This window comes from Corylus avellana, chromosome ca9, assembly GCF_901000735.1.
Source record: "Corylus avellana chromosome ca9, CavTom2PMs-1.0".
Lineage (NCBI taxonomy): Eukaryota > Viridiplantae > Streptophyta > Magnoliopsida > Fagales > Betulaceae > Corylus > Corylus avellana.
Genome location: NC_081549.1, coordinates 22,909,014 through 22,932,798, shown reverse-complemented (window position 1 = coordinate 22,932,798; position 23,785 = coordinate 22,909,014). Strand labels below are relative to the sequence as shown.

The following is a 23,785-nucleotide window of genomic DNA, read 5'->3' as shown; positions in this document are numbered from 1 at the left end:
CCAAGTGAATAAGATAAGACAGGCCAAGGTTTCTAAGTTATCGTAGTTATTTTGTGTTGGATTGTGTGTTTATCTTAGGAATATTCAAATAAGAAATATGCTACACATCATTCTCTCAACCATCTTTCAATACCGATTCAGACCGGTGGTCCAATACACCTCAAAAATGCCAAACATCAGTTAACCGTCAAGTGACAAAGCAAGGAATGGTGGCACTCATTGCACGATAGCCTGCTTTCCACCAGACTTGACAAAGCACATTTGCAGATTCCTATAGTTTCCATAATCTTATAATTGCTTATCACAATGCAAAAAGGTATATTCCAGGAGTGAGTATAGAGTAAGTGTCTGGCTGAATAATTTAAAATTAGGCAATCACTTCAATGGTTGTTCCCGCTCAAACTTCACTCATCTGCAGATCCAGAGGAATGATGGGGAAAAGTAGACCACACATCCTCCCACGTCCTCCTTCCGTCGGTTACATCCTTAACAACTGTTGCTGCCTCTTCCACATTAACACGAATTTGATCTTTGCTGTCCCTCTCCCGGATTGTCGCTGAGGATGTTGAATCAACAGTGATTGCAAAGGGTACACCAAGTTCATCGGTTCTTGCATATCGTTTACCAATTGAGGTCCCTGTAAAATATCATTTGAACATACAGACAATCAGTACAAAGTCCATATATACACATGCATTGGGCAGCATTTTCTATCTCATAATTTAGAGGCAAACAATCAACCTTTCAATTCTATTGTAATTGGAAGTGGAGTCATCACCCAAATGATAAAGATGGAAGTGGAGCCTAACTATTAAATCCAAAGCAGAGTTTGAATAGGCTGATTTAGTAGTACACGGAATTCAATGTAAAAGTAAACAAATAAATGATTTCCAATGCTACGCATATCACATGGACTTTTTAACCTCAAGGGGAATTGCGATGCCTCCCAAAGTGCTTCTCATGTTGCCTTACACACAGAATGCCTAGATGAAAATAATCATTAAGGGACTTCTAACGACAGGGTAATTGTAACTAACGACCCCCTTTTTTTTTTATTCTGGGCAATTGTACCTAACAACTAACTTTGGTGAAAGTACATAACTCACTAGTTTAATACTTCGTAAAATTGGAAGGGACCAGAGATCACAGAAATAGATGAAGAATTGAGAAATTACAACTTACATATAACCCTATGCAATCAAGCAAGCAGGTGAGACGACATGCCTATACCAATGTCCATCTTCACACTTTTACCCAATGACCCAATCAAGCCAAAGCAAACCAATGGAAGATGAAATACCTGTAATGTCTATCTTATGTGAGATTCCAGCTGAAGTCAATGATTGAGAAATCACTTTTGACACCTCCTCATACTTTTGATTCTGAACAAGTGGGAAAACCGTGCATTTTATAGGTGCTACAAGAGGGGGGAAACGGAACACATTTAGCTGTTCATCCCCGGCTTTACTTGGCCTCAAGTAGAAAGAATGTTCAAAGAGGCAAAAGATTATCCTTCCAATGCCAAAAGAAGGCTCGATTACAGATGGTGTGAAAACTCTCTGGTGTTCTTTCTTTATCTCTCTTGAAATTGTGACCATGTTCTTCTTAATGGTTACTTCTTTTTCAAGAGTACACACATAGAACTCCATCTCTCCCTTGGATTCCAAATTGTACTTCATTTCCAAAGCTTCTTTTTCTTTCATTGCCTAATGCAAAAAAACAAGTAATATATCAAAAGAATGCAGGCAGAGGATCTTCAAGCAATCGTGGCATTGAGGACCAAAGAAGGGCCATTAAATTGTTTACCTCCAAAGCTTCAACCACCATCCTCTGGTTCCCTTTGAATGCAAGGCCCAGATCTTTTTTCACTGGATTGATAACTAGTTTCTGAAATTATACACCATCACTCAATTAATGTTAGCTAATCTCAAGCAGGTGGATTAAAGAGCTTGTTGTTGTCTTGTCAGATAAGTCATGCACTCATTTCTATAGTACTAATTATGTCAATGATGTGTATGGTTAATAAACAGAAGCACTACCTCCACTTCTCTGGGTTCTGGGAATTTTTCCTGAGCCACAAGAGGGACACCACTTTTCTCCTGTCACGGATCAATTAAACAATACTCCATAAGCATGTAATAGTATTATTTCCAGATAGTAATGCAGATATATGCTTAACATTTTCTTTTTGTAGCACTTGTTCTAAGTCTTGATACTATAGCAGATAATATGTAAGCAACAAGACAACAAAAGCATCATCTTACTGATTATGATAAGTATGGAGGGGGTTCAGACCACAATTGCGAGCTTTCGGAACAACAATGCGGCTAAATGAAATTAAATGATCCATTTCATTTTTAAGAATCATGCCATCTCATCATTATGGAATAAGATCAATCAAATTCTTACCGAGTGAGCACGCAAGTCATACGCAGACCTATCTGCGATACCAACGCATTCAATCCACCCATACGAACACTCAATCTCAGCATCCCAACAGTCAGCAGCATAGTGGGCCATTTCATTGGCAAGATGCTGTCGGAACCGTAAACGGTTTTTGTCTATACCGAGGCGAGTTAAGAACAAATATACTCTCCCAATGAAGTACCCAAGAGTTTCATTGTTGACAATCCCCTATAAGACACTTAACCATAGCATTGTCACAAAAAGAAAGCAATCGAGCAAGCAGATAAATGAGAAGCAAAAAACTGAACACAAAAGGTAAAAGCAGATATTTTTCAAACCAACCCTTGAAACTGCTTCACCCAGTGGAATTCTCTTTGCAGAATGGCCAGACATTTGTTCTTCTCTTGGGAACATCAGAAACTCCAAGTTGGCAACTTCGGAGAATTTCGGGTGGGCCTTGTTTTCAGGATCAACAAAGTGCTCAATCTCTGCTAGTGTGAACTCACGGACTCTCAAAAGGCCTTGGCGCGGAGATATCTGCCCATGCGATAAAGCACTTTCAGATTAGTTCTCTCAGCACAAGGCAACAGGAGTTGGAAAAAATTCTAGTCCCAAACAATATAGCCATTTCCATAAAGAAATATCATCACAACCCCACACAAAGGCGCCCACGCACACACGCAACTTTGCACTTCTAAAGAGAGAATTTACCTCATTTCTGAAAGCCTGACCAATTTGAGCTGCAGCAAAGGGTAGCTTGTTCCCATTGTAATAGTACAAGTCCTTAAAATTAACAAATATGCCTTGTGCAGTTTCAGGACGCATATACCTGCAAACAATAAGATAATTAACAATTCTAGTAACCAAGGGTAAGCACACATAGTGCTGCACACAAATTCAAGCCTATCCAATACTCACCCAGGGCTCACGCCAGATGGGCCTATTGAGGTTTGAAACATTAAGTTGAACGGGTAAGGATCAGAGAGCGGATTCTTTGTGTCAGGAGCCGTAATGTCATACTCCTTGATCTTTGAACCCAGCTCTTCTGCCGAGAGATCATCCAATACCGCTAGTACCCGTTTTAGCTCTGCTGCCTTCTCTGGAGTTATGCTGAGGTCTTTCTGCAGCTTTTCGTTGCAAAAGTCCTTTAGCAAGTGGTCTGCACGGTAACATGTCCCAGTTTTCTCGTCCTTAACCATAAGGTCTGTGAATTTTTCAACATGACCGGATGCCTTTAAAACTACCTCCGGCGTGACGCAAGGACAGTCCACTTCCAGCATGTTCTCCTCAAGCACAAAATGCTGAAAAACACACAAAATGCATGAGATAATTTTGTCTTTTAAGTTATGCTTGGATCTAATTCCTAATAAATAAACGCAATGTTTTGGTCCAATTATGGAGTGTAATTGATATGTATTAGAGAGAGAACCTTGAGCTTACCTGGCGCCAGAAAGCAAGGACATTAGACTTTACAGCACAGCCCGGCGGGCCATAATCATAAAGCCCAGCAACTCCACGATAGATTTTGAACGACGGAATATAGAACAAACGCCGTTCCAGAGTGTTCACCACCGCTTGACGGAAAGCTTCCCTATTGAGCGAGCCCTCGCTGCCACTGATGGCAGCTTGGAGCTGCCTCTCAATTGAAGCCTTCTCGAGCTTCAACCCATTCAGAGCTTCGACCGCGGCGTCGATCTCCTGCTTGGTAGCACCAGTGGTTTTCATCATCCGGACGGCGTTGCCTTGGGCTTCCAAGGCTGATTGCTTCTCGGCCATGGCTTTCCGGAGAATGTCCTCAGAGGCGTCCATTGTGCACGTTATTCCGTGATTCACACTGCAGATCTATCTATCACATTATTACCCAATGTACAAAAAAGAAAAAAAGAAAAAAAGGCAGAGATGTGTGAGTAGGCGTGAGTGTGTGCAGAAGATTTAGGGATTGCAGACCGGAGGTGTGAGTGTGTGTAGTAAGGTGTGCGGTACAGTGTTCAGCAAAAGTAAGAAGATGTAGACGTTGCAGAAAGGTAAATAGAAGGAGAGACGATGATATGAAAGAGTTTGAATTATAATTGAAGTAAAATAGCTACAAGGCTATCATTGATTGCAAATTTCTAGTATCTAATAATTCAAACAGACCAACTCATTAGACACAAAGCACTTCTTTCTTTTCACAGTTAACATTTTTAGTAAGACACAGTATTTAAAGTACAATAAAAATCTCTGCTTGTTTGCCCGTTGCATGTAGGAAATGATAAGAAAAAAATCGAGGATCTTAGGAGTTAGATCCATCGCCAACAACCAAAATCAACTGAACCTTACAATTGTCTGGCGTAATATATAAAATTCATTATCGAGCATAATACAACATAAGACATAACAAAAATAAAAGATAAACAAATCACTTTCTGCTCCGTTTGGCTACCGAAAAATCATGAGAGAAGACATGAATAACCAAAACCCTTCAATACCCAGTAAAGCATTTTTCCTTGTTTCCTCCCCAACCAATCAGGGGTCACACGACACCAAAACCAAAAGGCACAACAGCTACTCCCGTTTGGTTTTTGAAAAAATGCAAGAGAGCAAAACCCCACATCATGGGATCTAAAATTCAACGTTTTGCGATCTGGGTATGTCTAAAACAACCATAATATCTCCTTCCAGCTGAGTACAACTTTCCAATTTTCGTTTTTTTCTTTTTGGGTAAACAAAAGACCGTAACCAAAAGCAAAGCATCAAGAACTCAACTTTCTCGCAAACCAAACGCAACGACAGAAGTGTAAACGTGAAGGAGAACTTACCAGATACGAAGAAACTGGGGAGACTCGAAGAGAGTACTGCGCGGCTGCGAAAGAGAGGTGGAAGGCTGGGAGCTAGAGGAAGCGAAGGCTAAGATATAAGCGAGAAGGGACTGAAAAATTCGCATTTACTGAGTTTATATTAAGTGTGGACGTGACCACATAGTCTCGCACAATCAACGTCCAATCAGGTTCGATGTTTTGTTATATGGGCTGGGCTGAGCTTGACCCGAAAGATTACTTTGTCGAACCTGAGTGTTAGGGCCGGGCTTGGGTTTGATTTCTAGTGAAATAGAGCAAAGTCATTTTATGGTTAATATTTAATATTGTACATGATGCCACGTCATCTAATTTTTTAAATATCATGCCTACATATTTATTATTTGAGATTATATATACTGCTACATGCAAGTGCAACAATATTAAACCTTAATTATGAAATATTGTAGGATTTCATTTTGTTTTAAGTGTCTTTTTTTTTTATTTAAAAGTCACTTAAAACACGTCACATCAACCAATGTAAAATGAGTGAAGAGTAGCATTATATATATATATATATATATATATATATATAAATTTACTTGCTGAATAATCCTACTTTTTCAATTTATTTTCAGGATTTTTAAATTGAACTTTTAACTAACTCTTTGAGTTTTATAAATGTTTTTTATATACTTGTCTAGTCAAAAATCGTCTAAAATTGCTAATGATTTTGGATGGAATGAGTGAAATGAAAATCTCAAAAACTTTAAGGAGTTAAAAAGTTTGATTTATAAGTAAATTGACAAAAAAAACAAGAGAGTGAGAAGCAATGGAGTAATTAATCCATTCTATCATCTCTTTCCCTTTCAATCTGCAAGTTCATCGATAAGTTCTTCATCTCTGCATCATATTTAGAATTTAGATGGATATATAATAAATCATGCATACAAACTATGTCCACTGCGACTAATTTGCTTATCGCCACTGATCAATTTCCCAGAAAAATCAAGCTCATAAAGCGCCCAAACTAATCCCACAGAGGACAAAGCCACAAGCACAGGACCAAGCATCCATAGCAGCAAAGGGAAGGTAATGCAGAGCACTCTGTTACCAATTAGAGCCAACGTGAAGCCTCGCTCGAATACGGCATGTGTGTGATCAGGAGGTGATGAGAAATCACCACAAGCGTTTATCAAGAAATTGGCGTCGATCAGGAATCCAACGGACATAGAGCTGCATAGGAAGCTAAGCAGCAGAAGCAGCGACGCCGAGCCAAATTTGAGAGCCAAGATCCTGCCTGACTGCAACCCGAAAATGGGGTTGTTTAAGAGGTGTTCTGCACTGTATGCGTTGTTTGATAGAGCTGCAAGTGCCACGTTTACAAGAATGGCTATTGAAGCTGTGAGTATGGTCGCCATTAGAGTGTTTCTCAAGCTCTGGACTGCCAGCATACCCTTCTTGTCACCACCCTACATAATATATAATTAGCAAATCATATCATTAAAACAAACAAAAAACGTGATTCTCGATCTCTAGTCATCTACCTGTTTGATGTCTTGAAACCATGCTGTCCTCCTCAATGCGTTGATTCCAATGGTGGTATTACAGGGCTTGTTCTTGAAGATATGCCATAGATAGGCATGGTAGCCCAAGGTGAGGAAGAGGCTGAGGGGGACCAAGATGGTGTCCAAATAAGCCACCGCTACCATCTTAATTTCAAGAGAGACATGGTTTGGTAGCCAAAGGAGCCTATTTATCAAGGCATAGCTAGGCAGGAATTTCGGAATTAGGATCCTCTCCACTTCAAATAAATTCAATAATATCCAGTTAGTTATAATGTATGAGTATTTTTGTCTCATCAAAAAGTGAAAAGATAAAAATACCCTTCCAAACGAGCAAGAAGTGATGATGATTTCTTCTTCTGTAAAAGTTTAGCTGACGAGGTCTTGCATTTTCCATCTTTTGTAATGGGTGGTTTCTTTTGTGGAAATCACAGAGTGGACATTACACTACGCAACATGCATGCCTAAAACTGTCCACTCAAAGCTATTGGAACATTATTATTCAATATATCGTGCCTTGCCTTCCCATTACGCAACAATAACAATTTTATTTTGCACCACACCACAGAATATAGTGATCCCCAAAGAATCTACTTGGCTTCATTTAAGCCAAGTACTTAATAAGATAATTAATACTTATATATAATTTATAATTAGGCGATCACAATTCGTATTCGTATGTCAGATTCAGATTATATCAAACTATGAATATAAGATTATATATGGTCAATCTTAACTTAACCCATTTAATTAAATGGATCATACACTATAAACATAATTTACTAATTTTATGTTAAATTTATATTGAATTTGCGAGTCATATCAAAAAAATTTGTAATGCTTAAATATAATGTAGATTAGGCCAAAGTTGGGAGTGGTGCCTAAGTGTTTAATTGGCCAACTATAAATTACCAATTCACGGGAACCATTGTGTAAAAAAAAAAAAAAATTATCGGGAATCACGTTTCTTAATGGGTTGCAAAGCCGTTTTTTCAGAAGTTGATTTCATGCATGATTTCTTATATTGAGATGCCACGTAGCGGTAGCATCTCGGCGTGACGTGGGAAATTCTGTAGAGATAAGAGAGAGGAAGTGGCCGATAGAGTGGGGTTGTTAATGAAGAATTAGTTGGCAATACAATTATTTTTATGCAGTTGATCCCATGATCAACAATTCCAAATCACCAATGCCTGATGAGTGTAACCCAAGAATGATGATGGGATATATATATATATATATATATATATATATGGTATCTGTGTGGATTGCATGCCTTTCTTTATATGAATGACAAATGATTCAGAGACACTCAACATCGGGTGATAGGGCAATGCCCTGTCGGAGTGTAGCGTCTAATCTATATCCTCTAGCAAGGGCATACTCTTGATCGGATGTCGTATAATGAAGGGATACGACCTAATTAATTGTGATCTTGAATTCCTTATTTGCTATTAAGCTTTGGCCATTATCTAATGTCGCGTAAGATTGCATGCACACTGACAAATTGAAGGTATTGCCTAATTTTTGGTTGAAAATAACTAGATAATTAAGATAAATAAGCAAAGAGTTATCTTCTGCGGGCCTATCTCCCTGGATTCATGCCCGTACTTCCCACTTGGAGTTGGGAAGATACTTGATATATCGGTGGTATTATTATTATTATTATTATTGTTATTATATATATATATATATGTAGGTTGGGTTCTGTAGCTATTGAGCATTGACGTCGATCGGACTAAAGAAATGTGTGTAGAAAAAGGAAGATGCCCGGCCACTAACATATTAGTTTCATGTAAAGTGAGTCATGACATTATCTCATCATTATTTATAAGAAATAAATAACCTTATCAAATTGCTTATCTAACGGGTTTAAATTGGTTATCAAAATTGCTGTTGCCTAATATACTATTTTAATTGGCATCCTTTTAGAGCAAAATTTCAACTTGACTGCTTTTGGGGCTGGCTGCCGGAGTGCTAGAAGATTATGTACGGCTTTGTTTGGCAAAACCTTTCATTTTCCTTCGTTATTGCTAATCACCATTTTTTTAAAAAATCATCAAAACATTATAACTTTTTTGGAGAAACTACATTTTGCTCCCATGAACTACAACACTCCTTAGCACTTTCTCCCTATGAACTGCCAATTGTAATACTTTGCCCCCATAAACTACCATTTTGTGTCAAAAACTCCCTTATGTCAGTCAAAGCCGTTAACTTATGCGGTTAAAGTGACAATGCGTTGTGTAAAAAATTTTGTTTTGTAGTGATTTTTTTATTTGAATAGTAATAAAAAAATAAATTATGTGATATAAAAGTAATAATGTTTTTTTTAGAAAAAATGAAGTGAATAGTGAGGTGGGATAATGAACAGTGTGGTGGGGTTTAACAAACAACCCCAAAGTGACAAGTTGACTGTCTGAGTTAACGGCTTTGACTGACGGAAAGAGGTTTTGAGCACAAAATGATAGTTTATGGGGGCAAAATAGTACAGTCGGCAGTTTATGGGGGGAAAAGTGCCAAAGCGTTGTAGTTCATAGGGGCCAAAGGTAATTTTCCCTAACTTTTTTCACTTTTTATATCACATAATTCACTTTTCATTATTATTAAAAAAAAAAATCACTACAAAAAAACCTCTTCACTTTTCTATATCATTTTTTCATTTTTTAATATTAAACATTCTTTTTTTTATTATTATTATTATTATTTTTTCACATCAATCTACGTCAACTACAAAGTTTAAGGAAAAAGCTTTGCTAAACAAAGCCACAACTTTGAATAAAGATTGAAGTAATGGTTTGTTTGGCCAAGTTTTGAAAAACTAATTTTCAAATGTAACCTACCATTAATAGGCTTTTCAAAACAAGCTGTAAAACACTTTTCAAAAAAGCTTCTCATTTCTTCTGTTGCTTTGTACAAATAATAGGAGCAATTTGAAAGCATATACTTTTTCTTTTTCTTATTATATATATTTTTTTAAGTGTAGAGACATGCCTTGTTATTTGTCAAAGAATTTAAAAATAAAACACAAAAGGAGACTAGCCTCCACCAGATGGGAGGCTGCCCTTCCTCCATCTCTCATATGTCCACCTCTGCAAAGGAGATTGGAGACCATCCCTTTTGTGCCTTTTGTGTGGAGACACGGGGCTTATCATTCACCCTACGTAGGAGGAAGGGTTAGATCCTCTCCTTACGCGCCACCGCTCGTGAAAGGTTTAGGAGTCGATCTCCATACCCTCCTCTCTGGTCTTTGCTCAGTGCCTCACAAAGAGAAGAGGGGGGAGGGCGGGGGGTGGGGGGTAACTCACCTCCCCCTTTTGTGAGGACAATGATTTACAACATGAGATACTCTTTATTTTTGTTAAAGTCTTATAAGCTACATCTTTCATTGATATATAATTTAAGTACACACCTCTATTTATAAAGTTTTACATGTAATTTGAAAATATTTTAAATACAAATATATTTCTTAAATTAAGGTTAATAAATATCATTTAAATCTCTTAATTTAGAAAATACAAATCAACATTTATCACACATAATTTATATCCTTAATAATTTCAAATGAACTAAATAGTACTTAGTTAATGGTTATGATTTAAAATTGATGCATCTAACAGGGTACATGAAGTCAATATTAACACTTTTTCTTTTTTTAAAAAAAATGATGTGAAATCATATATAACATAAGATGCATCAACTTTAAAATTCCCCCCTCTCGGCCTCTCCTGTGTATTCTACTTGGCAGTGGTAAAGATCCCCATTCTTATGTTTGTTTCTTGTAATTTTTATTTTTTCAATGTACTTATAAAAAACAAAAAGTAATTTTTTTTTTTTTTTTTTTCAAGCAAAACTGATTACTTTTGTATAACATTTATACTAGAATCCCTGGTTTCTTTGGAGCTCCTCTACTTTGATGGCCCAAGTGGACCCAGCCACCCTAGCCCACCCAGGCTGCACACCCACAGCATGATGGTCTGCGACTCTGCTTGACGTGTAAGACTAGCCAGCCCGTCAAGGAAACGCCACCGTTTTAAAGCAGTGAAAACAAGGGTGGGCAAAACTGGTTCACGTGTCACTATGTCAGGTTCGTGTCAATCCAATTAACCCGCCAACCTCTTTGTATGCCAACCCAAATACAACATATTTATTAAATGGGTCATTAACATGATACAAACCTGTTTAACTTAAATCCTAACCTAAAACTACATATCGTGTTCATAAATCGTAAGTTAAATTGTCAATCTTAAATTAAGTTAAACTTAAAATTTATTTTAAAAAATTAAAATTAAAATTAAAAAATAAATAATTTGTATAAACGTGTCGACCCGTAAATCCGTTTATATCAAATTCGAAATGACACATTTATTAATTAGTCATGATCCAAACTTATTTAACCTAAATCTTAACCTTAAAATTTGGTGCCGGGTTTGCGGATTAAATTGCAAGCCCAGGTGAAAACTAATAGTACCAACCTGCCACGTAACTTTCATCATCCTAACTGGGCTTCTTCGTCAAAGTTGATCTCTCGTCCCTTCCTTCACCATCCGCTGAGAGACGCAGAGAAAGGGCATGGCGCTAGGGCTTTTGATAGGGCTAATATGCATGTGCAACTCGCTCCTCGTATTCCGAGTGAGTGCTTCAATCCACGAGTACAGATACGAACCGTTTACTCCTCAGTCAAACGCCTTCTTCTTCCATGGCGGCAGTGAGGGCCTTTACGCGTCTAAGGTTCACAATTCCTCCTCATCCTCTTCCCAAGACAACAAGCCCCTCAAGGGCAAGTCCTTCATCAGGTCTAATTTTTTCTCTCTTTCTTCTCGTAATTTACCCAAAATTCCATCAATTTCTGCTTTTCTATGTTTCCGCTTACTTCTCTGCTTTGTTTTTTAGGGTTTTTCTTCTTCTTCTTTTTGCCAATTTTGATAGTTAACTTCTGTGGCGCGAACTATTAGTTGATAATCTTAATAGATTATGCGATCAAGCGACTTTATTTTTCTCTATGGAAAATGAATTTCTCGCTCTTTTTTTGTTTTTGTTTTTTTTTTTTTTTTTGGTTGATTTTTTTATATAGCTTTAATCAGCATTATGGCTGCTATGTTACTCATTGCAGCATTACAGCATATCATCTTCGATATTGTTAAATTTTTCTCACCCAGAAGAATTTTTTATGTATCTGATTGTGGTTTAGAACCTATAATGATCATAGATTTCATAGAATCTGATCTCTGCGGAATTTGATTACTTTTAACTAGTCAAATAATGGGTTCCTGATTTTGACATCCTCGTATATGTGCTCAAACTTATAATGCACTTGGTGGTCATTTATCGAGGACTGCTTGGGTATCTATTTATTGAGGATTCTCACTCTGGCTACGGAATCTCAGGTCTGAAACTATCATTTTTGTGAGGCCAAAAGAGTCTGCTAGCGCCCAAAATGCGATGCAGCAGAACACTGGGTTGGTGGAAGCCATCATACTTGAGGTAAAAGATAGGGAAAAAATCGGAGGATCTTTCCTAAAGTCCAGTGCAATATGCTGCGACCCTATTCTTGCGAAAACTGAAGCCTGCAAGCTGGGAGAGGTTATTATACAAAAGAACCCGGATAATCCTGAGTGGCCTAAACGTATTCAAACCTTCTTTAAGGGAAATGATACAGAAGCTAAAATGGATTTTCATGTTGAAATAAACAGTACCGGAATGTACTACCTTTATTTTATGTTTTGTAATCCACTACTCAAGGGTACATTAATCAATGGAAGGACTGTGTGGAGGAACCCAAATGGTTATTTACCTGGCAAGATGACTCCTTTGATGACATTCTGTGGTTTCATGTCTTTAGCTTATATTGCACTTGGCCTAATCTGGTTTCTAAGGTTTGTTCAGTTCTGGAAGGATATTATACAGTTGCATTACCATATTACAGCTGTAATTGCTCTAGGCATGTGTGAAATGGCTGTCTGGTATTTTGAATATGTTAATTTCAATTTAACTGGAAGCCGACCAATGGGCATTACTTTGTGGGCTGTAACTTTTAGTTCTGTCAAGAAGACTCTGTCTCGCCTTCTTCTTTTGGTGGTATCAATGGGCTATGGTGTCGTGAAGCCAACACTTGGCGGTATAACCTCTAAAGTACTTAGTCTTGGTGCAATATATTTTGTTGCAACTGAGGCACTTGAGCTAGTTGAACATTTGGGAAACATTAACGATTTTTCTGGAAAAAAAAAGTTATTTTTGGTCCTACCTGTTGCCTTCCTGGATTCGTGCTTTATTCTGTGGATTTTCTCATCATTATCAAGAACTTTAGAGAAACTTCAGGTAATTATTCTCTTTTGTCTGTTCATCTATCCATGCTTTCGCTGCTTCAGTATGAATGATGATATTCCTTCACAGTCTATTTTATGTTGCATATGATATTGATAGATTATGTTATTCAACTGCACGTGATGTAAATATGTGTGTCTGTGTAATGAAGTGTATTGTTGTTAACGGATGAATGTGTACGTGCTTGTGCTTCTCCCTAATAAAATACGCAGTTGTCGCCAGTATAATTTAAGAATATGCAAGTACAATGGTTTTTAATGCTACTACTTAGCAACAAGATACTTTTTCCGCATAAAATCATTGAAAATTATGCCTTTATCTTGGTGCAATATATGATGTGAAATATTTTTCTGCACTTCTATCTGTTTATTGTGGATGCAGATGCGGAGAAATATGGCCAAACTGGAGCTGTACCGGAAATTTACCAATTCTCTTGCAGTGTCTGTGCTGCTTTCTATTGCTTGGATTGGCTTTGAGGTAACACTCCCGTTGACCAAATAGTTTGCAATTCCACAGGGTGCAGCAGTAGATGAAGTTTGGTGAATTATTTAGTATTTTCATTTGCATATTGAATCTTAATGAATATTGACGACTAGATCTCATTTGACTTGTGCTGACTCAGCTATACTTCAATGCAACTGACCCATTGAGTGAGCTGTGGCAAATTGCTTGGATCATTCCAGTGTTCTGGACTCTACTTGCATACTTTCTATTGGTGGTAATATGTGTCCTTTGGGCTCCTTCACGTAACCCAACTAGGTATTTGCTTTGATATGGCCACTTGACTATTCTTTGGTGTCTTCTACTTGCCCTTGCTTCTTGGGTGGTGATGGGCTTTTTTTTTTTTGAGTAACCAGAAAATTAAGTAACATTCTCCTGACAGTCCTTGATGGTTTCAATTCTTGTTCAAGTTTCATGACTTCAATGGATAAGTTATAATTTATAATAGTAATGTAATGAACTTCCTGCTAGGCATTTTAACCTCATTTTGGAGCATTAAGACAATCTAGTTTCAAGAAACTGTCAATTTTGTGACAAAAAACTTGAAAAATGGGAGTCCTCTAGTATCATTTTTTTGGATCTTACTTTCCGGAGTGTTCTTGTTTATTCATTTCCCCTTTCTTTTCTTATAGTTTTAATTTTAAATAGGAAATGATCACATAATTATACTGGCACTGCTCTTAATTTGGTATTGGACTTGTAGATATGCATACTTAGAGGAGACCGGAGACGACTTTGATGAAGAGGGTATATCTTTGACAAGCAGTGGGATGAAGGCTAGTGGGGATATTGCGGTTAAGCTGGAAAAGAAGGAAAGGAAGGGGTCCAGTACGACAGACCTTGTCTATGGGCTTGGGGAAGATCTTGAAGAAGATAAACGAGAGTAAATTTTCTACTGCCCCTGTGTAATGGTCTTGTGTTGCTTATCTTTTTTTTTTTTTTGCTTATCTAGGAGTCCTGTAAATCTGGATATACAGTCTGCCCTGTACCTAGAAAGGGCTTGTAAAAGGGAAAGAGGGCAATACTAGTGAGTTCTTAGAGTCGTGTAACAATAATGATCTGACCATATCATCAATTTAAGGAACCAAACAAAAGAGAATTCTAGTCATGCCAGTGCTTACATTACCTGCTTTGGACATATTGCAAGCCTGTTTATATTTATTCTGGATTTGGCTTGCCTCCCGTTATTAAATAATTGAAGATTTCATGTGCTTTAAATAAACGGTGAGAATTGCAAGATTAACCGTAGTCTTTATCGGTGTCGGTGAATTCTTTTCCAATCTTGCAATCCTCACTGATTGATAGTAGTCCTTATGGATTTGGAAGCAAGCCAAATCCATTAATCTTCTATGTGAAAATTTATCTACCGCGAGCACCTCATTGGAGTGGATTACTTAACTAATTAATAGATTAACAAAAGTAATTGTAACAATTTCAGAAGATTATATTTATTCATCTTTCTTTGACTTTCCTCATAAAAAATTGATCTTCCTTGTATTCGCTTCTTCATATTGGTTTCTTTATTTCAATGCTCGCTTTAACATCCTGATGATAACTTTGTTAACTTTTTGCTTCAATTTTACAATATTAATAAGCCATTTCCCTAGCATTGCACAGATTATAAGGTATTCTAAAAAAAATTGTCTACCCAAAAGCTTTATTACCAAAAAAAAAAAAAAAATCCCAAATTTTCAAGTTAATTAATTTGGAAAGAACTGTCGGTAACTTAAAGTTGGGGGATGGCCACTCTAAAGGATAGTGGCGCTGTGCACCCGATGGCTTAGGATGGCCTCCACCCCCTCAAGATCGAGTGTCCAAACTATCTTAAGCTTCTTTTGATTGTTTTTTTTTTTTAATTGTGGCCTGAATCCAGACCGTCCATTTTGGAATTAAATGAACGGTATGGATCAATAGAATGGTAGGCCAGAATTCCAAATGTTCTCTCTTTTAGCTTTTTTTACGTGATAGAGCTAGCTTTTTTACAACGCCGTTCATTAACTCTGGAGGAATTTGATTCCCTAGAGAAAGATCGTACGAGGATTATGGCTTAAAAGCCATTATTGAATTCTCTTCTCTTCTCTAATCCGGCAGCCAAATTTGTAAAGTTCTAGCTCTTCGTACTTGCAACACCTTGGCTACGTACGAGAATTACGAGGTCTGATTATCGATTGTGGTCTATCATTTTACTCTTCTTGCTTACTTTCAAGAGACAAACATTCATTCTAGTTATATATATATATATAAGAAGAAGAAGAAGAAGAATATGTCAAAAAGTTGTCTTGGTGATAAACCCAAATTTTCATCGTTAATGGGTCTCCTTAAATGTGGATTCTGATTGATGGGCTGTTGTTGATTTTGTTTCATAGTTGAAGGAAGAACATGGTTCGTGATCAGCATCCACTTCATTATCAATACTATCAACGTCATGATATCGATGGAGGCAGCACATATCACGATGATGATGACCCATTTTTAATGTTTTGCTGCTGCCCATGCTTCCTAGCCTCTTCGTTTCTCAGGGGCATTAGAAGATGCATTTTTGTGGCTTTTTACCCTGTCTTCAAGTGCTTTGGATGGGATGACTATGGACGCCATCAACACAACCACAGGCATTTCATGTAATCCCATTTGCTTAATTAATATATAATTATCTGGATCGATCAGGGTGTGTTTCTCTTGGAATACATATTTATCCTTGGATGTGGAGAAATTGGGGTTTTGATTCGAAATATGTAAATTTTGATAATATATTTGGTATATATTTTGGAATGCATGATCGGTTGACTATTATTGTATGCTATGGAGGAAGAGGTTGGCGACAAGAAAATTAGGATCCACAATTAACTTGAATCTTGTATATATGCTTCGTCATACAAAGGAGTCTCTTGCTTTTACGACTATAATATTCATTAAAATATAGAATAATTAATTGATGTCGTTGGGATTAAGAATGGAAAAGACCCTCTCTTGTAATCCCTTCTTTATTTATTAATTTATTTATTTTTTAAATTGCACCGCCAATTGCAAAACCATACGATGATATTAGTCATAGAAATGACCCTTCAAGAGTGTTGGAGAATACAGAGACATTAATATATATTAACTTTGTTTTCATGTCCTTTCGAGCATGATAATTAATGTCTATGTGTTATATTAGACTTTAGCTATTATCATTATATTTTCTTGGCTAAATAACAACCATTAATGTTTCATCTTCCAACCAATGTCTCGGTTTAATGTCACACCAATCACTAAATAAATAAATTTGATTGGCTGATATGGCATTATCATGTGGGTCACCACATCAATTTGTAAGACCATGCGACACCTATCACATGAACAATTAATTTTAATTGTAGTTGACGTAGTAGTACCATGTAGATTATCATGTCAATTTGTGAAAAATTGTAGTAAAAACTATAATATCTAAAATATTTGTAAAGAATTGTAATAAAAACTACGGGTCTTGATTCTAATTGTTGATCTTAGGCCACAAAGCGACTAAATTAGAGGAGGCTTGGTCCCCAAGAGATAGCTAAATCAGCTGAAAACCACGACTCATGAAGCGGAGATCACTAATTGAATTCGAATCCCCCTTCTCCATTTTTCTCCCCTTGTGCGGACATATATATATAAAGCTTGAATTTGTGTAGGAGTAATACTATTCTTCATACTCATTCATAACGCATATTTCATACTGATTGACGTGACATATTTTAAGTGACTGACATAAAAAACCACTTAAAAAAAATGAACGTTATTTAAAACATGTCAAGCCAACCGGTTTCAAATTAATGTGATGTAAAAAGTAACATTACTCTATGTGTAAACCCTTTTTCATAGAGTAATTAAAAACATATTTTTTAATTTTACCTACCACTTTTTAAATACAATATAAATATTATTTCAAGTATTTATTTTTTATTTTCTTAAACCACCAAGAGCAAAAGAGAAAGAGAGAGAGAGAGAGAGAGAGAAATTACTCATTTTTATATATTTGGTCCTATGATTAAAATTAGCTTTAAAAAATTGTACGAGAGTTTTCAACGCGTCCCTTCTGCGTTTTTCTTTTTTCCTGATCGTGTCCATTAACCAAAAGCAAGGGGTAATAAAAGTTTACGTCAGTGTGCTTCAAGATTGGATTTTTTTTTTTTTTTTTTTTTTTTTAATAATAATGCTATTCTTTAAAATATCTATTTCTAGCACTAATTTTAGATAGATCGACGTGAACAGAGCTTTAGCTTAACTATCGCTTCTTCTGTGTCCTTCTCTTTTGGTAGATTGGTTCGAGAGAGATTGGTTCAGGATCTGAGGGAAAAGCTAAGTTTTTTGGTGTGGGTTTGGTTTATGTTATGGGGGTTTTGTGAGGGAAGGTTTGCGGTGAAGACAGACAGCTTGAGAGTCACTTCACCGAGTTCGTTGGAGGGTGTCTATCCATGTGCAATTGGAAATTTTAGGGTTCCTCAGTTTGGAGGATCCATGGTTGGCATTGTGGCTTACCCCATATCCAATCGAAAGGCATGCAAGAGCTTCGATGGCGTAGACATCTCCTTCAAGTCCAACCTCGGAGGCCTCCCCACCTTTCTCCTTGCTGATCGAGGAGGTCAAATTAATTAGTGTCTTTTATTGATTATTATGTCATTTGAAGTTTCATTTATTTATTTTTTCCAATATATATGATTTTTTTGGTCACCCTTTCAATTCCATGATTACCTCCAAATTTGATTTAATAAATACTTTGATGTGCTGGCAGATTGCTACATGGCCTTGAAGGCATGGAACGCACAGAATGGTGGAGTAGCAGCTATTCTTATTGCAGATGACTGGATTGAATCATTGATTATGATAGCCACCATTGCTGAAGATCATTTTGATTATGGACAGAACCTCACCCTCCCTACAGCTTTTATCAGCAAATCTTTTGGGGATAGCATTAAGAAAACTCTCTCGAGTGGAGAAATGGTTACCATAAATCTTGACTGGACATTTTGGGCTAAACGTCTTCCACATCCTCATCCACGTAATATGAGTATGATACCCATATCGACTTTGTAAAGAACGTTCTTTAAAGGAACTAGCCCCTTTGAAGTTGGGTTAAGAAAGAAGTAATGATGATGATGGCTTGGAAATTTGATTTAATAAATTAGGATGTGTTTTTTAATGATATTATGGATATTACGTGGGCATTGGAATTTGTGTTGGTGAAATTCTTAATTGCTGTTATTTTGTTTTATTTTAGAAATTGTTGTAGTTATCCTGTAGTGTGCCCGTTTGGGTTTGAGGAATGATAAAAATTATCGTCATCTCTTTCAATCAAATGATCAAAAGAATCGCCAAAAAAAACAACTTACACGGTAAAGAATTGAGGTAGTATAGTAAATTTACAAGTCTATTTTAATTATCGAGGTAGTATAGACCATTAAATTTAACAACGGTCACGATTTTATAACATGAGAATCTCAAATTTTGAATAATTAGAGAGGTACGTAGCTACGGGAAAAAGCTAGTTTTTTTGGTGTGTGTTTGGTTTATGCTATGGGGGCTTTCAATTACGTTTTTGGTGGAGAAAACAGCTTCAAAGTGACTTCACCCAACTCCTTGAAGGGTGTCTAAGAATGTGCAATTGGAAATTTTGGGCTTCCTCAGCATGGAGGATCCATGGTGATGGTTGGCACTGTGGCTTACCCCGAATCCAATCAAAAGGCATGCAAGATCTTCCATGACGACGGAGATATCTCCTTCAAGTCCAAGCCCGGAGGCGTCCCCCTCTTTCTCCTTGCTGATTGAGGAGGTCAACTTGTTCTAACATTATTTAGTAGACTGTTATACGTTTTTATACACCTAAAAGTTTTCATATATATATATATATATATATATATACATAGAACTTTGATGTGCTGGCAGAATTCACAGTATGGTGGCGCAGCAGCTATTCTTGTTGCAGATGACAGGATTGAACCATTGATTTCTATGGGCGTTCCTGTACAAGAGAATGGTTATGATGATTATCCACAGAATATCACCATTCCTTCGGCCATTATCAGCAAATCTTTGGGGGATAGAATTAAGAAAGCTCTATCTAGTGGGGAGATGGTTAACATAAATCTTGATTGGACTCAGGCTCTCACACATCCTGATTATGCAGCTTCGTTTACAGTTAGCCGAAATGGAAAAAAAGGATCATCTATGTTTATGATTTCGACATCATATGCCAAATTTACTCGCCTTAGACAGCTTATTCAAAGGGCTAAATCTGTATTTCGAGAAAATTTTGTAAGTCCAACGTTTATTTGGTGAAAATTGTCACCGAAAGAATACAAAAATGTTTCTGATGTTCTGTTTGTTGTATGGGCTTTTTTTATTTTATTTTTTTATTTTTTATAAATTTTCGCTCCCCAAAGTGTGACAGCAATACTAACTTTCTAAAGAACCTGAGCCTCTTTAAAGTGGAATGAGATCCTCTCCCCTTCAAATGAAGCGGAGAATATCTAATTAGTTATATTTGAATGGTAATTTTGTCTTTTTTTTACTTTTTTGATGAGAAAAAAAATCCCAGTTGAATTAAGAAATAAGTGATAATGACGATGGCCAGGCTTTATGTACTTATAATTCTTCAAATAAGTCTAATAATTAAAAATTATTCTTTTAAGGGAATGGTTGGCCGCCCCCAAAGGTATGATTGGGATGAGCCAACAACCCCTTCAATTTTTAAGATTGGCGGATGGCCACTCCAAGTGGCAGTGGCACTACCTCTGATAGTTTAGGATGGCCTTGAACCCTCGAAAGTGTTACGATCATCTCTTGAGGGTTTGAGTGTGGTTGGCCTACCCCCAACCAAACTCTTGGGCGGCTAACCACTCACTTGAGGGTCGTGAGTGATGGTCTGACTGCCCTATCCTAAGTACTTCCGTTTAATTTTCTTTTCATTATTTTATTGCTAATGATCCAGACCATCCATTTTGGAATTAAATGAACGGTATGAATCAAAAGAATGGTAGGCCAGAATTCCAAATGCTCTCTCTTTTAGCTTTTTTACGTGATAGCTTTTTTACAACGCCGTTCAGGAACCCTCTAGGAATTTGATTCCCTTGAGAAATATCCAACGAGGATTATAGCTTAAAGCCATTATTGAGTTCTCTTCTCTTCTCTAATCCGGCAGCCAAATTTGTACAGTTTCCAGATCTTCGTATTTGCAAGACACCTTGGCTACGTACGAGAATTACGAGGTCTGATTATCGATTGTGGTCTATCATTTTACTCTAGCTTCTTGCTTACTTTCAAGAGTCGACAAACATTCATTCTAGTTACAAGGAATATATATATATATATAAGAAGAAACATACTCTTCTTCTCAAACACAAATGATGACAAATTGGGTTTATCACCGAGACAACTTTTTGACATACTCTTCTTATTTTCTTCTTTTATATATATATATAAGAAAAGGGTCTCCTTAAGTGTGGATTCTGATTGATGGGCTGTTTTTTATTTTGTTTCATAGTTGAAGGAAGAACATGGTTCATCATCATCATCCTATAATTCATTCTCGCGGATACTATCAACGTCATGATGGAGGCAGCACATATAATGATGATGACCCATTTTTAATGTGTTGCTGCTACCCATGCTTCGTAGCCTCTTCGTTTCTCAGGGGCCTTAGAAGATGCATTTTTGTGGCTTTTTACCCTGTCTTCAAGTGCTTTGGATGGGATGACTATGGACGCCATCACCACAACCACAGGCATTTCGTGTAATCCCATTTGCTTAGTAATTATTTGGATCAGGATGTGTTCTTCTGGAATGGCTTGGAACTTTGATTAAATAAATCAGGATGTGTTCCTCTGAAATGGGGTGCCAAGTGCCAACATATTTATTATGTCGGGTGAAGCTGATTTTCCTCGTTTTGATTCTTTTAATTGCATATTGTATGCATTATCGATGACATATGTTTGAATCATTATCTGGACAAAATGGACGCCATTTAATTAAGAGCAGGATAGACGCCTGGATTGCATGCAGGGCCACATCAATCTTCTCTCCCACGTGGGTCCCTGTTCTCTTCCAGTCAAGTATCTTCACAAAATTATAGAAAACATCGCAATAAAAGCCAACACTGTAAACAACAAAGTTTCCTTTTTTATATTTTCTGAGAGAGACCTTTACTAATGGCGGTTTATATCTCACAATATCTATATCAGAAGACGGTTCATTAACTACTTCTTCCTATAAATCAATTACCTGGAATTGATCGGCAAGTTATAGAGAGAAAGGATCGGAATTACCGTTGAGCGTAACTGACACGTCTTTCAATTCCAACCTTCTTGGATTTTTCCACCGTTGAATGCTTTTTTCTGCTTTTGTATGGTTTTCTCCAGCTTCAGCTCAAGACCCAGATAACTTACCGTGTAAAAAGTGGTTAATTCTGATCTGGGTTCTCAAAGTCCAATTCTATTTGATAAAAGAAAAAAAAACAGAGCTTTAGCTTATCAAATATGGTTTAGCTTATTTATGGTATTCATTGCAATCCGAGTTATCGTTTTGTTGGGTTTTTGGAGGAAAACACACTAGATTGGGTTTCTTGTTCTGGGTCTTTCTCTTTTGGTGGATTGGTTTGAGGGAGAGTCCTTCAGAATAAGGGGGAAAAGCTAGGTTTTTTGCTCTGTGTTTGGTTTATGCTATGGGGGTTTTGTGTGGGAAGCTTTGTGGTGGAGAAAAACAGCTTGAGAGTCACTTCACCAAACTCGTTGAAGGGTGTGTATGATTGTGCAATTGGAAATTTTGGGGTTCCTCAGCATAGAGGAACCACGTTTGGCTTTGTGATTTACCCCAAAGCCAATCAAAAGGCATGCAAGAGCTTCGATCACGTAGATATCGCATTCAAGGCGAAGCCCGGAAGCCTACCCACCTTCCTCCTTGCTGATCGAGGAGGTCGGCTGTTCGAAAAAAGTTTCATTCGAAGTTTTTTCTTTTTTTCAATATATTTTTTCGTCTTCTTTTGAATGAAAGTTTGATGTGCTGGCAGATTGTTGCTTCGCCTTGAAGGTATGGAGAGCACAGAATAGTGGAGCAGCAGCTATTCTTATTGCAGATGACATGATTGAACCATTGATTTCCCTCGCCACTCCTGAAGAAGAGAATGCTGATTTTGGTTATCTTCAGAATATCACCATTCCTTCGGCCCTTATCAGCAAACCTTTTGGGGATAGCATTAAGAAAGGTCTCTCTAGTGGAGAAATGGTAATGGCAATGATGAATACGGGCTCAGCGTGACAGCCATGTTGACTTTGTAAAGAACTTCAAATGAGCCCCCTTCAAGTTCTTGGGTTAACAAAGGGGTGATGTTGATGGACAATGCTCTTTATGTGCTTACAATCTTCAAATAAGCAATACTCTTTATTTGCTATTTTTATCATTTTCTCTGTATTTTTATTTTGCTAGAGTTTTGCAACTTTTCTTTTTGTTTGCTGCTTTTGTGTTGTTTGGGTTATTGTTTTCCAGCTTTTCAGTGTTAGATCGTTCTGCGAAGACTTTTGCAATCGAATCTGTGTTGGGGCTCTCATGTATTAGACTTTGACAATGCTTTTACCACTTTAGCTTCCTTTAGGTGGTTGTTACAATTTTTAAGTGGAGGTTTAGATAAGTTTGCTTTAATATATCCACTTTTTGTTGCTGTTATCACTTTATGGGACTAATTTGAGAGGACCGAGATACTTGTTTGTCCAATTTTTTATGGTTTATTCTTATTTTTGTACTGTATTATTCGTTTTGGGTTTGTTGTTGGAAAGTTCATCCTTTTTTCGGTTTATGTTAGTGGCAATGATCCTCTTTTGTAACCCTTTTTTTCAATTAATTAGAATATATATATATATATTAACAATTGAAAATTGCTCCTTTTACAATCTAATAATCCTGCTCTATGGTTGTAATTGCTTACTGATTTGTTGGTTTATCTATTTAATCAGCCGGCAAGAAAACTAATTAAATGCCGGCCGGGCATCATATAAAAGATGTTTATGAGACGGTTGTTCTTCAAACTAGATTGAAAAAATTATTCAAATTCGATCTAATTATTAAACTGATATGTCTTTACAGATGAGTACGTACGTGAATCTCACGGGCACGTTTTTTAATCTTATTACAAATACATGTTTATAGGCTAGTTTAACTTAAATCTTTCATGCTTCGTTGAAAATATAGAATCAAAGTCATATTCCACCG

General features: G+C 36.9%; 5 protein-coding genes and 1 pseudogene across 6 annotated transcripts; 4 read left to right on the top strand and 2 right to left on the bottom strand.

Annotated features, from left to right (window-relative positions):
* Positions 1 to 98: 98 nt before the first annotated feature.
* LOC132162646 (glycine--tRNA ligase, mitochondrial 1-like) lies at positions 99 to 5,300 on the bottom strand. 2 transcript variants are annotated; one of them, XM_059572927.1, is made up of 10 exons: positions 5,205 to 5,300; positions 3,847 to 4,240; positions 3,325 to 3,707; positions 3,118 to 3,235; positions 2,749 to 2,943; positions 2,410 to 2,634; positions 2,040 to 2,099; positions 1,807 to 1,887; positions 1,301 to 1,706; positions 99 to 637 (listed from the first exon to the last, which is right to left on the bottom strand). In XM_059572927.1, exons 2-10 carry the CDS (start codon positions 4,213 to 4,215, stop codon positions 405 to 407), a joined length of 2,070 nt encoding a protein of 689 aa, XP_059428910.1. In that variant the 5' UTR covers positions 4,216 to 4,240; positions 5,205 to 5,300; the 3' UTR covers positions 99 to 404. The 2 variants fall into 2 exon arrangements, with proteins under 2 accessions (XP_059428910.1, XP_059428909.1); XM_059572926.1 differs by having other exon boundaries at positions 3,847 to 4,248; positions 5,205 to 5,274.
* A 752-nt stretch (positions 5,301 to 6,052) lies between these two features.
* Positions 6,053 to 6,892, bottom strand: LOC132162510 (uncharacterized). Its single transcript, XM_059572742.1, has 2 exons — positions 6,728 to 6,892; positions 6,053 to 6,652 (listed from the first exon to the last, which is right to left on the bottom strand). Exons 1-2 carry the CDS (start codon positions 6,890 to 6,892, stop codon positions 6,122 to 6,124), a joined length of 696 nt encoding a protein of 231 aa, XP_059428725.1. The 3' UTR covers positions 6,053 to 6,121.
* A 4,320-nt stretch (positions 6,893 to 11,212) lies between these two features.
* On the top strand, positions 11,213 to 14,675 carry LOC132161634 (uncharacterized). Its single transcript, XM_059571794.1, has 5 exons — positions 11,213 to 11,538; positions 12,130 to 13,060; positions 13,448 to 13,543; positions 13,689 to 13,825; positions 14,271 to 14,675. The coding sequence occupies exons 1-5, from the start codon at positions 11,315 to 11,317 to the stop codon at positions 14,452 to 14,454; spliced, it is 1,572 nt and encodes a 523-aa protein (XP_059427777.1). The 5' UTR covers positions 11,213 to 11,314; the 3' UTR covers positions 14,455 to 14,675.
* Positions 14,676 to 17,844: 3,169 nt separating this feature from the next.
* On the top strand, positions 17,845 to 18,682 carry LOC132191249 (vacuolar-sorting receptor 1-like). The gene is made up of 2 exons (XM_059606189.1): positions 17,845 to 18,170; positions 18,321 to 18,682. The coding sequence occupies exons 1-2, from the start codon at positions 17,915 to 17,917 to the stop codon at positions 18,620 to 18,622; spliced, it is 558 nt and encodes a 185-aa protein (XP_059462172.1). The 5' UTR covers positions 17,845 to 17,914; the 3' UTR covers positions 18,623 to 18,682.
* Positions 18,683 to 19,102: 420 nt separating this feature from the next.
* LOC132162509 (vacuolar-sorting receptor 1-like) lies at positions 19,103 to 19,864 on the top strand (annotated as a pseudogene).
* Positions 19,865 to 21,716: 1,852 nt separating this feature from the next.
* LOC132191339 (vacuolar-sorting receptor 1-like) lies at positions 21,717 to 23,115 on the top strand. Its single transcript, XM_059606298.1, has 2 exons — positions 21,717 to 22,495; positions 22,590 to 23,115. Exons 1-2 carry the CDS (start codon positions 22,240 to 22,242, stop codon positions 22,835 to 22,837), a joined length of 504 nt encoding a protein of 167 aa, XP_059462281.1. The 5' UTR covers positions 21,717 to 22,239; the 3' UTR covers positions 22,838 to 23,115.
* The last annotated feature ends 670 nt before the right edge of the window (positions 23,116 to 23,785 follow it).